This window comes from Pongo pygmaeus, chromosome 13 (assembly GCF_028885625.2).
Source record: "Pongo pygmaeus isolate AG05252 chromosome 13, NHGRI_mPonPyg2-v2.0_pri, whole genome shotgun sequence".
NCBI lineage: Eukaryota > Metazoa > Chordata > Mammalia > Primates > Hominidae > Pongo > Pongo pygmaeus.
Window position 1 is genome coordinate 107,226,785 of NC_072386.2, and position 15,855 is coordinate 107,242,639.

At 40.1% G+C, this 15,855-nt stretch overlaps 1 protein-coding gene across 5 annotated transcripts in view; it reads right to left on the bottom strand.

Moving 5' to 3' along the window:
- ASTN2 (astrotactin 2) overlaps positions 1–15,855 on the bottom strand; it is a 999,842-nt gene that overhangs the window by 232,672 nt on the left and 751,315 nt on the right. For all 5 annotated transcript variants that reach the window (XM_054500794.2, XM_054500795.2, XM_054500792.2 and 2 more), the window contains one exon: positions 580–845. In XM_054500794.2, coding sequence (XP_054356769.1) covers positions 580–845 — 266 coding nt within the window. The remainder of the gene's footprint in view (positions 1–579; positions 846–15,855) is intronic.

Sequence of the window (15,855 nt, forward strand, 5' to 3'; positions counted from 1 at the left end):
TCTGTTACCCAAGCTGAAGTACAATGGCGCAATCTCGGCTCACTGCAACCTCCGCCTCCCAGGTTCAAGCAATTCTCCTGCCTCAGCCTCCCAAAGTAGCTGCGATTACAGATGCCTGCCACCACACCTGGTGAATTTTTGTGTTTTTAGTAGAGATGGGGTTTCACCATGTTGGCCAGGCTGCTCTCAAACTCCTGACCTCAGGTGATCCACCCGCCTTGACCTCCCAAAGTGTTGGGATTACAGGCATGAACCACCATGCCCAGCCTGCACTACTTCTCATAAAGCCCCCCATCAATCAAAAACATCTATTTGGGATGTTGCACAAACAAACAAACAAACAAAAACTTTGATTGTATTAAGCCACTGAGATTTAAGGGTTTATTGTTTATAACAACTAGTATTCTCAAACTATGTAAGTACTTAGAACATGGTAAGGAATCAATAAATGCTAGTAATCACCATGATGATGATATGTTGATGATCATGATGACAATCCCCCTGGACAAAGGGTCCACAAGGGTAGGAGGTAGGAGGGCTGGTCAAGTTTGACTGAGTGGCTGGGTCAGGGGAGCTCACCTCCTTTGTGCCATTGTCTTGGATGAGGGTATAAAGTGGCACCACACGGTTGATTTCCAGCAGCACTGGTGTGGGGCTCAGCTGCTCCTTGCCTGGCCGGCGGCAAAGGTGACAGGTAGATGGACAGCGCCCCTTCTCCTCACAGCGAATCTCCACACCTGAAATGAGCTGGTCATCTGACAGCATCTGGGCTGTCAGCAAACCTGAGAGGTAGGTGATGAAGGGCATGGACTTGAGCTCCTTCTTGCTGCCCAGCTCTGTGGTCTCTGGAGAGGCACAAAACAGGAAGAGGGAAAGGTAAACTCAGGATTATTCAAAAGGCCAGACTCTTGAACTCACAAAATACAGATGCTAAGAAGCTGGTAACCATTGAAGAGGTAAAAAGATGATAGAGTGATTTATTCATGATGCCTTGGAAAGACTGCCAGACTGAGGGTTCAGAGGCCAGAATGGTGTATTGTCCTACCACTTACATTAAATATCCACTTGCTTTGTCTGGCCCTCATTTTTCCCGTATGTAAAGTTGGGGCCAGGCACAATAATCCCAGCACGTTGGGAGGCTGAGGCAGGTGGACCACCTGAGGTCAAGAGTTTGAGACCAGCCTGGCCAACATTGCAAAAACCCATATCTACTAAAAATATAAAAAAATTAGCCAAGCATGGGGTTATCTATCTATAAACCCAGCTACTCAGGAGGCTGAGGCAGGAGAATCACTTGAACCCAGGAAGCAGAGGTTGCGGTGAGCTGAGATTGTGCCACTGTACACCAACCTGGGCAAGAGAGCGAGACTCCATCTCGAAATAAATAAATAAATGAAAAATAAATAAATTAATTAAATAAAGTTGGTTGGTTGGGCTAGATTATTATTCAATAATTTTGCAAGATATAAATATTCAAAGATATTTTTTACCCAACCAAAAATTCCTTTCTGTCTTCTGTCAACCTACGAAAAGTATATGCTTCCTTTAAAATTTATATCTAGTCCTATATTTTCCACGCAGCCCAATATTACAAGGAAAACATAAGCTTTGGGTCAAGCCAACTTCATCTGAAATCTCAGTTCTGCTTGAAAATACCTCTGCAACCTTAGGAAAATGTCAATATACAGGTGACTCCAATGATAAATTCTGAGAAATGGGGTTAATAATACCAATGAAATCAGTTATGAATAGCAAATGAGAAAGAAGGAGGTAGGACTGTCTGGAAAAGACATCATTTCTCCTTTTTTGTGTGTGTGCTTACCTGTTCCCTTGTTCACACTTTTCCTGCCTCTTTCTTCATGTGCACACTGAGATCTGACTTATGCATGCTTCATTCTGTGCCATCTCTCTCGATCTATAAACCAGTATTTTCCACCTCTGCGCCTTTGCTCACTCTGTGCTGCTTTTCCTCTCTGTCTCTCCATGTCTCTTCTATCAATGCTCCATTCCAATGTAACTGTCTTTAGGGAGTCATTCTTCATTGCCCCAGCCCTTCTTTTATGAATAAGTGTTTCTATTTATGAGATCTTATTTAAGTTCATTTTCCCTTCCCATTTTCTGCTGACCTCTAAAACAATATTATCAACTCTTGGAGACCAGGGGCCATGGCTCCCATTCCTACCCACTTTCAGCGCCGAACATGGTGCGACAGATGTATTTGATACTCAGCCAGAGAGATTATAGAATTCCGAATGGCTAGAACTATATTCATGATCTAGTCTAGAGACTCCAAAACTCTTCTGAGGAATCCTAGGGATCCTAGGAAGCACCACAGCAATTGACTGTATAGAAAAAGAGGGAAACTGAGCAGGCAGGGCTCTAAACTCTCATTTCTGTTTCAAACAGAGCAGTTTCACTTTTATTTCTTTTATAGACTGGCCTTCTATACAAGATTTCGTAAAAATAAAGGGTTCTATGGCTATATCAAAAACCTTGAAGAAGCGAAGTGATTTGTACAACCAAGAGAGTTCCTTTTACATCACAGACTATGAGAACGGTATCCTCACAGATGTGCAGTGCATAATCTGAGTGGTAAAACATGGTAATTTTATACTAAGAGACAGAGCTTAATCCATCTGGCAGCTTCAACGAAGCCTAGTAATGTCAAGGCAAGCTCCTGCCTCAGTGGAAATAGGGGCCCTGCGCCCTGATGTCGGGGAGAAAAAGGAGAGTTGTCTCTCGCTCTTGTTCTCGGCTTGTAGTGACATGCAGCTGATCTGGAAATGGACTTGCCAATTAGAAATACAAATAAACGCAGCCTTCATTCATTACTCTCTGGGCCCTCAGGCCTGGAATCTGGCCTCCACCTTTTCTGTCTGGCTGTCAGCAAATGTTTATGAGCATCAGATCAAAGGCTCTGGGGGAGGAAGACAAGGAAAATTCCAGTTAACCAATCCTTCACAGGGATTAAAGAAGGGTAGTTACTAAGACAAACAAAACAAGGGTGTAAAGAAGGCATCCCAGCAGCTAGAGACAGTCTTATATCCAGACCTTTCAAAAGAAGATGATGATGACTTTTTGTAGACCAGAGGGATAGTTTTGAGGAAAGATGACTTCAAACTTGGGAGAGAATAGCCGTTCAGGGAGAAGGTCAAGAGGGAGTCAGAGCAATGAGGACACTAGGGACTCATTAGCCCATGCTCTGGCCTAGGTCAACAAACTATGGCCCATGGGCCAAATCCAGTCCTCTTCCAGCTTGTGTAAATAAAGTTTTATTGGAACACAGCCACCCCCATTCATGCATTTATTGTGAATAGCTGCAAGGACAGAATTGAGTGGTTACAACAAAGACTCTATAATCACAAAGCCTAAAAATATTAACTAACTTACCCTTTACAGAAAAAGTTTGGCAACCCCTGCTCTTGACCTAGTTTATAGACGGGGAAACTGAGTTTCAGAGAAATGATCCAACCACACAGGAATATGGAAGTATGATGGATTAAGTAATGTAAAAATTGTGGAATCAAATGCACCATCAATATACTTAGATTGTGAATCTCCAGGGGGAAAAAATAGAGTGGGGCATCTTTTCTTCATAAAATAGATTTCAAAAACTATTGAAAGAACACCCTGGTATGCTGATCTAGTACAAATCTTCACATTTTAAAGAAGAGAAAAGTGTGTCCCAAAGAAGGAAAATGATTTTCCAAGGTCACACAGTGAGTCCTTTCAGCACACAATCCCAGTATTCTAATCACCAATTTATCATTTAAACGACTATCTTATGTTATCTCATATTTTAAAGCACAGATGGCATGATCCCCATAGCACCTTGCTATATGCACATAATTTCACTGAGAAGAAATGTAACTTGGTGCTAAGAGTAAAAATTCCCTTGATCAAACAAACATTCATAGTCATTGGGTTAAAGATATATCTATCCATTTAACACCACAATAATCTATAGATCTTTGCTAGTCTGCTTCTGTTCAATAAATCTTCAGCTTTTTAAATCTATTATCCCTTTTGGTGCAGTTAAAAGCCCACAATCTTGGCTGAAAATTGCACCACAGTAGCAGTATAGAATTTACAGCTGAATTTAAGGGTTAGTTTTGCCAAAGGAGGGCTATAATCTGGTCCAACCCCATTGAAACCTATGACCAAAATAAGGAAAGGGACTTATTTCTAAGTCTCACGCACTTGTATTAACAGTGATCCGTTTCTTAGAGACTGTGTCATGCCTAAGTTATGATCTAGATGAGAGTTAAGATGAAACACCATTAGCCATTCCATTAGTTATTCCTCTGTAGACATTACAATTGCAAAAGCTAATTGCTTCTGATTCAACCTTACCCTGTGGCTAAAGTCATCTATTCGAAAGGCAAACCTTATATTCTTCTCCTGCTTAAAACGCTTCCATTTCACTTCACTGCTCTTAGGTTAAAGACCAAAACCATTAAGACAGCACATAGAAATTGTGGGATCTAGACAACATGCTACCTCTCTAGTTGGATCTCTTATTCTGTTCCTCCTAGTTCAGCTACAATGGCTAAATCCCTTGCATATACCCTCTGTCTCTCTCAATCCTGGCACAGGCTCTTCTCTCTGCACAGAATTCTTTCTTCCACCCCATCTCCAGCCCTGCCTTTTCCAGGCTAACTTCCACTCATCCCTCAGGTCTTAGTTCAAGTGCCCATTCCTCAGAAAAGCCTTCCCTGAATTCCTCATGCCACTAACGTATACCAAGATTATTTTATATATATACAGCGTCTCACTCTGTCACTTGGGTTGAAGTCAGTGGCACAATCTCAGCTCACTGAAATCTCTGCCTCCTGGGCTTAAGCAATCCCCTCGCCTCAGCCTCCCAAGTAGCTGGGACCACAGACACATGCCACCACACCTGGCTAATGTTTTCTTGTTTTGTTTTGTTTTTTTCTTGTTGTTGTTGTTGTTTTGTATTTTTTGGTAGAGACAGCATTTCGCCATGTTGCCCAGGCTGGTCTTGAACTCCTGAGCTCAAGCAATCTGCCCACCTCAGCCTCCCAAAGTGCTGGAATTATAGACATGAGCCACCGCACCTGACCTATTAAGGTTTCATATTACAGATCCTCATAGTATCCTATTCTCTGTATCACCTATTAATGTCTCGAGATTGTAAACTACATGAAGGAAAAGACAGCATCAGTTTTGCTGATCCCATATCCATCTTACACAGTACCTGGAACACAGAAGGCTTTCAAAAATATTTTAAATATTTGTTAAATACATAGTAAACATATATACCCTGCGCTGCCTTATTGAAGCATCGATGAACCTAAGAGCCAGAATTGGTAAATTACAAGGATGATAACTAATATATGATTGTAGTCAATATACAACCTCTTCCCAAAATAAAATTAGTGCTCTAATAAAAAAGTCAACAGATGAATAGCTGAGCACTTTTCCAGTTGCTTTGACCCTCTCTAGGTTTTCATGTAGGCCCTTGCCATTAAGTGAATGGGAGAGTTAGGTTAAAATATGGTGTCTTTAACAGGCCAAGGAAAAAGAACATTTTTGAAGAGACTTATCCTCTGTTCACATTTCCCATCCCTCTGAACAATGCTTCCAAAATAGGATCATGTCTGGTTTCAAGCCCAATTCAGTTCCAATGACACTACAACCCATTCATTTGAGAACCTGCCAACTGAACTCTCTTTTTTCTCCTCCCAAATTCCTGCTGGGTATTATTTTGTTGCCACCAAAAAAAAAAAAAAAAAAAAAAAAAAAAAAAAGCCTCAGTTGAAGTGACAACTCCTTGTTGGGAGGGCAGCCAGGGCTTTTCGGCAGGAGGTGATGGCACCGCTTGCCCTCATCCAGAAAACAAAACAAAGCATCAGACTAAGGACTTCTGGGAGAGCCAAAGCTGCACGGATGTTTGTTCAATATTCGGCAACGGTGCAGGGCGCTGCCTCCCTAGTCAGACAGGCTTGCTTTGGCAATAGGTTTGCACTTGAAGCATTTAAAAGCTCCACAGGGACCAGAGGGGCTCAAATTAGAAACATTAAGGGAGAGGGGAAAGGGGTGAGACTTTTATATCATAAAGAACAGCCTTTATTATAGCAATGGCCTCCCAGGAATTACTGAAATTGGATCATTTCTTAGGCGGAGTTACTGTCTCCTGTTGGAGGAAAGCAATTGCTCTGAGGCCTGACTCAAGGACCCACACAAATATCTTTAAGAAGGGGAAAATAGCCAGCTGAAATGCCATTAGCAAGGCCTGCACTTCTGTGTTGTGCAATATGAACTTCTCAGCCTAACAATCAAAGTCCAGCATCATTAGTGTGCCCTTTATAAATAATAGTACCAACCTAAAAGAGTTATTGTGAGGATTAAGTAAGGGGCCTGGAACAAGTTAAGCACTCAATAAATATTATTTGTTATTGTTGCTGTTGCTGTAGTTGTCATAATTACATTGCTGCTGTTGTTACACGACATTGAAATTGAAATTTCTGTTCAGACAACAAGGCCTAACAGAAGTAAAATTCCAAAGTCATGCCCCTAGATGCAGAATTTACAAAGGAGAGGAAATCTAACCAATTTCATAACTCTAGAAACCTCAGCCAGAACAAAGACATAAAAAGAGGTTAGGCCAGACACGGTGGCTCACGCCTGTAATCCCAATACTTTGGGAGGCCAAGGCGGGTGAACCACTTGAGCTCAGGAGTTTGAAACCAGCCTGGCCAACATGGCAAAACCCCATCCCGAAGAAAAACACAAAAATTAGCTGGGCCTGTTGGCACACGCCTGTAATCTCAGTTATTTGGGAGGCTGAGGCACAAGAATAACTCGAACCCGGGAGATGGAGGTTGCAGTGAACCGAGTTTCTGCCACTGCATTCCAGCCTGGGTGACAGAGTGAGACCCTGTCTCAAAAAAAAAAAAAAAAAAAAAAAGGAATATAAAAGAAAAAAGAGAGGTCAGAAAGTAGCAAGAAAAGATTTTTTTTTTTTTTTTTTTTTTTTTTTTGACATGGAGTCTTGCTCTATCACCCAGGTTGGAGTGCAGTGGCGCAATCTCGGCTCACTGCAACCTCCACCTCCTGGATTCAAGCAATTCTCCCTCAGCCTCCTGAGTAGCTGGGACTACAGGTACATGCCACCATGCCTGGCTAATTTTTGTATTTGCAAGAAGAGATTTAAGGAAGTTTGTTTTTTGTTTTGTTTTTGTTTTGTTTTTGCAAAGAACTATTACCATGTTTGGAGTCTTCAGCCCCCTAGCCAGCTCAAGTGTTACATGCTATCTTCTAACTCTAAGTTTTGTGAGAGGAACCCTCAGGAGTGCCACTTGGAGAACTTGGATATATTCTCAGCAACTGGCAAGAAAATGGACTAGGTTCTATCTTCACCTGAAAAAGCTGTAGTGGCCTATACCAACAGAACAGAAGGAGCTGCATGGGGATTAGCCCAAACCCCCAGAACTTGCCCAGTGAAAAATGCTTGCTTCCTCTGAACTGTATATGGGTCACATAGAAGAAAGAACTGGCCTGGAACTGTTTTAAGCCCTACCCAAGAGGAATCTAACAGAGTGATGGGTCCCCCACAGTGAATCTCCATGAGGTAGGAAGCCAGAGATACAGCAGGTAGGAAGGGATCACTGAAGCCAGCCAAAGAGAAATGGCACTGTTCCAGGTCTTACAAGAAGTCCCAAGCAATGGGGACCGCTGAAAAGCCCCTGAACAAGCCCCCAGAAACGGCCAGCTTTATAAAGATGCCAGGACCAGAGACTACAAAGCCAGGTAAAATAATTCTGGAGCAAGTATGACCTTCCTAATCCTGACCACTGCTCTCTCTTTTTTTTTTTTTTTTTTTTTTTGCTTGTACTATGAAGGAAGGGGAAGAAGAGGTGCAAAGTAAAGAAACAGCATGAAGGCCAACCATTCCCACCTCTTAATGCTCCTATTGGGAAAGACATGGAGATTTTATTTGTCAAAGGATTTGATTAAAATATTGGACTGGAAATCCTAATTCCTGATTTGAAAGTATGTTAGCAACGTAAAATATCGATAGTGCTGCTGCCTATTCCATAAGTGATAATAGATTAGATGTGGTCTGCTAAGATTTTCATCTAGAGGTAGAGGAAAATTATCCCAGTAAACACATCACAAAGAGTGGCAAAATCAACTCATATATATATACTTTTGAGCATACTTGTTTTCACAGACTATATTTTGACTATTCTCAATTTGCACTATGAACTGAACCGTTTATATCCTCATTATAGTACATGTCACGTTTTTATTATTTGATTTAATATAATAATTAAATGAATATATTTCTCTCCAAATATACCATAAGTTTCATGAGAACAAGGACCATGGCCATTTTTAATGAACATTTGCATTCCAAGCACAGAGTTCACTGTTTGATATCATGTAGACAGTCTGCAGGTAAATATATGAACAAATGAATAAATGAATGCATAAATCTGACTCCTGTTCCACTAGTGTAATGCTTATCAGACTTCAGACCAACTATCCCAATTTATCACCACAGCCCCAAAGACAGTTGGTCTTTGTTTTATTTTATTAATGTACACTTGATAGATCAGAGAGGTAAAGTAACGTGACCAAAGTCACACAGCTAGCAACTAGTCTAGCTATTTCTACCCAGTTTTTCTGCTCTTTCCACTGTCCATATTTCCTCTCTGAAAAACTTTCAGCACCAGTTTTCACTCCTACAGGATGAGTCATAACCGTTCCAAATATTTGTATCTTCCCATTACCTCCCACCCCCAGGTAATGCCCCCAATCTCCTCCACCCATTTCCCTGGGCTAATAGGGTCTCCTGGGTGGAAAGCATTCTAAAGGTCACCTGGTCAGAAATCCCATCTAATTTTTCATTTACCACCAAATAATCCTCCAATTTATTCTTGGATATTTCTAAAGATGTGGAAATCAGTACCTTTCTAGGCCTCAAGTTCCATTGTGGAAAGGCTCTATTAAACTTAGACTAACTTCTCATCCAGGAACCACATTTCTTATCCTAAGCATCAGACCCAAGCCCAGAGTTACGTACTTTATGCTATTAGATGCCTTATCTACAGTACTCACGCCTGGACTCTAGTTGGGGTGTGGGGTCATACTAAAATTAAACAATTATCTAACTAGGTAGATGAAATTCCTATCCCAAGAACCATAGGGCATTGTTGGGTGGCTTCTGAGAAGGTATATGTGTATGAGTATGTGTATGTTGTAGTGTATGTGTCGTGTTCATATTGCAAGCACACACACACACACACACACACACACATTTGGGGAATGGAAAGAGAAGCAACCGTGGAGATTCCAAAAATAAGAAGACAGAATTATAAAACTGCCAAACCCTAGGACAACTGATTTCCTAATCTAAGTGAATTTGGAAGCTCGTCCCCTAAATGTATAAGTAATAAGCACAATTACAGAGGGGCAGCTAGAGCACAGTGTTTTGCTTGAGTTTAAATTCCATCTTTTTCGTTCTCTAGCGGGGTGACCTTGGAACAAGACCTTAACCTCTCTAAGGCTCCATTTCCTCATCTGTAAAATGCTAATAATTTTAGTACCTAAATATTGGATTATTTGGAGGATAAATGAGAAACAACTTAATGAAAAATATCCAATGCTAGGGTGTCAAGAGCATCATCAGAGGTCATTTGTTCCAGCCCTTGGCATTCATCCTAGCATTATTCAATTCTTGTACATGTCTGAATCTGTAAATCTTCCCTTGAAACCTGCCTGATGCTTTAACTGTCAAAAATTTCCCCTTAAATTACCTGTCTTCTACCTACAAGAAGACAGCAGACCAGGGTAGAACTGAATGCTAAGTCCAAAACTGTTGAGTCAGACTACCTGATTTCAAATATTAATCAAGTCACTTCACCTCTCCAACCTTAGTTTGTTCATTTGTAAAATGGGGATACTAACTCCTCATCCAACTCTTCTAGGAATAAAACAAAAGATGTTGTGCCAGCCCATTTTCACCTATGATCTCACACAGTTCTCCATCGTCCTACAAAGTAGGGACTGTTTCCCCCTTTTACAAATGAGAGAACTGAGGCACAGAGTGATAAAGCATAACTTGCAAAAGGATACCTGTCTTCAAGTGAAAGCAATTAAATTTCTGAGGCAGGTCATACTCTCTGTGGGAGAGGGACCCCTGGACACTGCCCAGTGGCCTAGTAGTGGCCAGTGTCTTGGCCAGAATCAGCAATCAGTCGGCACTGAAGGGTAACATTTACTTCTTCCTCCTGAGACAAGGCAGGTTGTGGTCAGTAACAGAAGGTTGGAAAAAAAAGGTCATATGTGATCTCCTGCTGCCCTCTAGTGCCTACTTAAGATGATTGCTCTGGGGAAACCTCTTCTGATCCTTTCTTGCCAAAGAAGGATCATTGTGTGCAAAGCAACTTTCACTGAGGGACGCCAGGGAAACAGTAAAAGCTAGCTATGATACAAGGAAGCTTAGTGCGATGACTAAAAGAATTCTGAAAGAGCATTTGCTGAGAGGGCCTATTCAGTGCCAGGTTTACAGCTAGGCACAAGGGGGGAAAATATGAATAACAATTTGTTTCAGTCCTTGTGGTACTCAAGTGTAGAGATCTGATGGGGCGTATTGGCTGGGAAGGAAAAAACAGAGATGGAGAAGGAGACGCTGAAGATATGGCAGAGAGAAAGGATAATTGATGGAGCAGGATCTTAAAGAAGTCAGTAAGAGAAAAAATTCCAAGGTGGTAATGGAACGGATGCGGTCTGAACTTCATATACATCTGGATGTGAAATTCAGTTTGGTCAAAACTACGCATGCAACCAGGGTCTGTTTGTATAGTTACACAAGTTGAGCTCTGTAAAAAGGTGACTCACTCATAGGTGGGAATTGAACAATGAGAACACTTGGACACAGGAAGGGGAACATCACACACCGGAGCCTGTTGCGGGGTCAGGGTGGCGGGAGGGATAAAATTAGGAGATATACCTAATGTAAATGATGAGTTAATGGGTGCAGCACACCAACATGGCACATGTATACATGTGTAACAAACCTGCACGTTGTGCACATGTACCCTAGAACTTAAAGTATAATAAAAAAATATATATATATATATATATATATATATATATACATAAAAAGGTGACAAGGCAAAAGGGTGGATGGGGACTAAATCCACCCTCAGCTTCACATGCCATGCCTGTGCTCCTGCAGTTGAATACAAGTAGAGGAGCTCCTCTTCCTAATTTATATAAAAGGTAACTTACAGGCTAGCCACAGCCCTGCATGTGACCATAGACAAGCTTCTTCCTCATAGTAGTCTCTGCTTTTTACGTATAAAATAGGCTAATATCACTGACAATATAAAGTTGTTGAGATTTAAGATAACAGGCTGGGTGCAGTGGCTCATGCCTGTAATTCCAACACTTTGGGAGTCTAAGGTGGGCGGATCACCTGAGGTCAGGAGTTCGAGACCAGCCTGGCCAATATGGTGAAACCCCATCTCCACTAAAAATACAAAAATTAGCTGGGTGTGGTGGTGGGCACCTGTAATCCCAGCTACTCGGGAGGCTGAGGCAGGAGAATCACTTCAACCTGGGAGGCAGAGTTTTCAGTAAGCAGAGATTGCACCATTGCACTCCAGCCTGGGCAACGAAAGTGAGACTCCATCTCAAAAAAAAAAAAAAAAAAAAAAAGTAGGGTCATGCCAGACACTTAATAGCCACCCAAAACATGCCAGTTCTTGTTATTATTACTATTACTAATATTATTCTAACAACATAGTCTTATTTTTAATGCAGTTTTATTTTTAAGATGGTGATAGGAAAAGTGCTTGGAAAAGGGAGAAGACAGAAAAGAAAATCACATTTCCTAATCTTGTATTCTTTGCCAAACACAAGACATTGTGGATCTCACAACAGTGCCTTGGACAAGTAATGTCGTAATTTTTTACAACTATAATATACAGCTGAAAAAACAGTTTCTGAGAAGTGACAGACTGCAGTCGAAAGTCATTAGGCATTCAAAGTCTGACTCCAAAGCCCCTTTTCTGTCCAAAGGAGCTGAGATGGATCATTAATAGAACTGCCTTCTCTTTCTTGGGATCAAGTTCTTTTACTTTCTTGAAAACTGTTTAAAACTTACCCCTCAAGAATGGATTCCAAGATTAGCTCCTTCCCAATTCCTTCCTCCTCCTTCCAATCACTTCTCAGGCTAGGGGTCAAAGAGGAAATGCTCAGAAAAGATTATTCTTGGACAAGGCTTACGGAATTGGAGGGCTCTGAGATGCTAATGGCCAGCTTTAGATAAAGACTCCCAGATTGTCCCACTTTAACATGTTTGAAGCAGGAGAGCAGACCAACAAGGTATACCAGCCCACCTTGGGGCCAGTAGGAGGCCACTTTGGCGCCAGTGCGAGGTTGCCAGTTTCAAACATCCAGGAGGGTATGAACATCAGCTGGAGTCATCTAGGAACCATTAGTCAGTTAAGGGAACCATTAGAAAACAAGCTGCCACTCTCTTACCGCTTTCCTGGGGGTTCACAGTCTTGCTTTCACATTTCTAACTCCTCATTTTTAACAAAACGTTAAAAATACTCATGTTAAAAGACAATCTTTAAACATGTACCAGGCATTACTTTTGGAGAACATGTTCAAGATTGAGTTACTTCTCTGTCAGCTCCCCTCTGCCCTGTAACTCTGCTGCTAGGGGCAGGGAGAAGGATTAATGAGCCCACTCAACAAAATATAAAAGGGCTGAAACTCATAGAGATTTCCTGTCTTACATTGAGGCAATCAGTAAAATTAATATTAACAATAGCTGCAGTTTAACAGGCACATATTCCAGGCCAGATGTTCTGCTACTTGATTTGCATAGATTATGCCCTTTGGTCTCTATAAATCCTAATAATGAGAGGTAGGTTTCATTATTGCTTTTTAAAGATGAGTAAATGGAAGCTCACAGAGGGAAAATCAGGGATCCAAGAACATCTGGATTGCCATTGTGACCTTCCTTATTTCTAAGCACTCTTCCACAATATTAGGCTGCCTCCCACTCTGCTACATTGCTAGAGATTCAAGTTCAGGCAGTTATAAATTCTGGAAATTGAATATGCAATTTCTGTTGCTTCTGCCCATTACATCACATTAATCAGCAATAAATCTCTTACCATAGTAGTCTATGGACAATCAATAGGTAATTGGTTGAAAAACTACAAAGCATCCAAACAGTGGGGTACTATGTACTTAAAAATGAATTAGAATAATATTGTACGTGATTGGAGTAATCACAAGTATATTTTGCTAAATGGAAAAAAGGAAAGCGCAGAACAGTGTTTAAGTTTTTTGGTTTTTTTATATAGGCACAGGGCCTCGCTATGTTGCCTAGAGGTTGGTCTCGAACTTGTAAGCTCAAGCAATCCACCCTCCTTGGCCTCCCAAAGTGTTGGGATTACAATGTGAGCTACCATGTCCAGCCCAGAGCAGTGTTTAGAATGCTCTCTTTTGTACAGAAATATATAACATATATATATGTATATGTATATATGTATATAAATTTTTTATTAGGAAACACTGACAGGTTACCCAAACGTAATAAAATAGTTATCTACAGGGGAAACAAGAAAACAAGGTCCAGGGATAAGAATAGAAGCCAGAGTTTTGCAGTATATCTTCTTTTATAAGTTTTAGCTTTGCACCACACAAAAGTTTTACATACTTTTTTTAAATCACAAAAGAAAAACAAAACATCTCTATAAATTATATACCCACTGAAAAAAAATCTCTAACTCTACATCAGTGTTGATATAACTGTTTAGAGAAAATAACAATTTAGAGTGGCTTTTAAATGCAGTATTTTGATTTTACAGTTTAGTGAGGAATATTCCAAACACAAAATGATCTGCAAATCTAGATTTAATGGTCTTATCACTAGCTGTAATATTGGTGATAGATAGCTTGGATGTTTGTCCCCTCCAAATTTCATGTTGAAATGTAATCCCCAGCGTTGGAGGTGAGACGGGCTAGGAGGTGTTTGGGTCATGGGCATGGATCCCTCATCAACAGCTTGGTGCTCTCCCTGTGATAATGAGTTACTTCGAGATCTGATTGTTAAAAAGTCTGGGACTTCCCTCCCTCTCTCTTTCTTGCTCCCTCTCTCTTGCCATGTGATACACCTACTCTTCCACCACCTTCCACCATGACTAAGAACTTCCTGCAGCCTTACCAGAAGCTAAGCAGATGCTGGTGCCATGTTTGTACAGCCTGCAGAACTGTGAGCCAAATAAACCTTTTTTCCTTATAAATTACTCAGTCTCAGGTATTGCTTTATAGTGACACAAAATGGACTGACACAATTGGTATTGCTATTTTGAAATAATTACCTGTCTGCTGTGGGCTATAGCAAGTAAGCCATTACGTTACTGTGATTGGGAACTAAGCTTTTTCAGCATTACGGACAACTAATTCAGGTATTAAGAAGAGTTATGAAAAATTGTGTAAACTGAAATTTCAGTTGGAAATCATAAAAACTTACGACTTGTTTTTCTCTTTGAAAAAATAAAAACATTTCATAGCTCTGCCTACTGAAAAGGCCTAGAAATAATGATAATGTACTAGGCAATAAATACCCCTACTGCCCAGACTCTGGTTTCTAAATGCTATTTTTCATTAAAAGGAACAAAGGATACTTGGAAAAATTCCTGAATCCAAGTCTGGAACAAGTATGGTACAAGCTGAGCCTGGGATGTTTTGTTGTAACAAAAAACAAGGTCAGGACTAATGAAGTCATTTCAAGAGGACATACAAACCAACTTAAAGGGAATCATACTGGCCTAACATTAAACAATTTGAACAAGGAAAACAATAATAATTGCAATTGATTTAAATTTATAAACAAATACACTTCCATTAATTCATAATGTTCTGAAAACTGAAACCAAAGCCAAACCAAAACCAAGAAACAAATAAAAACCAAATGAACAAAGCTCATCAGTTACTATTGGAGACTGCTAGGAGACAAACATATTATTCTAAAAATTGATAAAAGAATGAAGTATCAGCCATGCTTTGAACTGGATTTCAGGGTAACCATATTTTTTACGGAAATACTGCAGGTAATAAGAGCAGTAATAATGACAGAATCACAAAATTACCATTTCATAATTTCTAATAAAAGAATAGATCTAGACAACTATCATCAGTGAATCCTAAAACTGCTAGGAGAAAGGCTAATGAGAAAATTTCTAATGAATGGATTAGACTGATAGGTACTGAACTTGCTGATCAAACCTAATGTGACTAAAAGTAGTACAACAGGCATTAAGTGCCACTGATAGGATTCTCTAAGATGTACATGGCACTGCCTGTGTAATTCAGGTGGTACTCCTTGGATGATAGAATTTGGGGGTCTGCAGACTTGTACAGGGAAAAGAACATACCTTTATTTTTAGTATCTTATCATTGCAATGTACTATTTCCTTAAATTATGAATGCCATTAACAAAACATAGTAGTATGAACATTTCCTATGACTTTGACATAATGAAACTCACATATACTTCTATCACATTACTGTTATTACAAATCTAAAAATACTTATGGTTGACCAAACTTAGAATTATGATAGACTGTCCACTAGATCTTGTCATTAATAAAGATGCACATATATTACTGTATCATACTTTTAAAATATTTTGATAGTTATATATTGACATAATTTCTTTCTTTTATAGTATTTTGTATTTTATTTTACGCATTTTTAAATGTTTTTCTGAGAAAAGGGGTTATAGTTTTCATCATTCTACAAAAGGAGCCTATAAGACAAAAACAGGTGGTGAATCCCTTAAAAAGAGAAACAAATTAA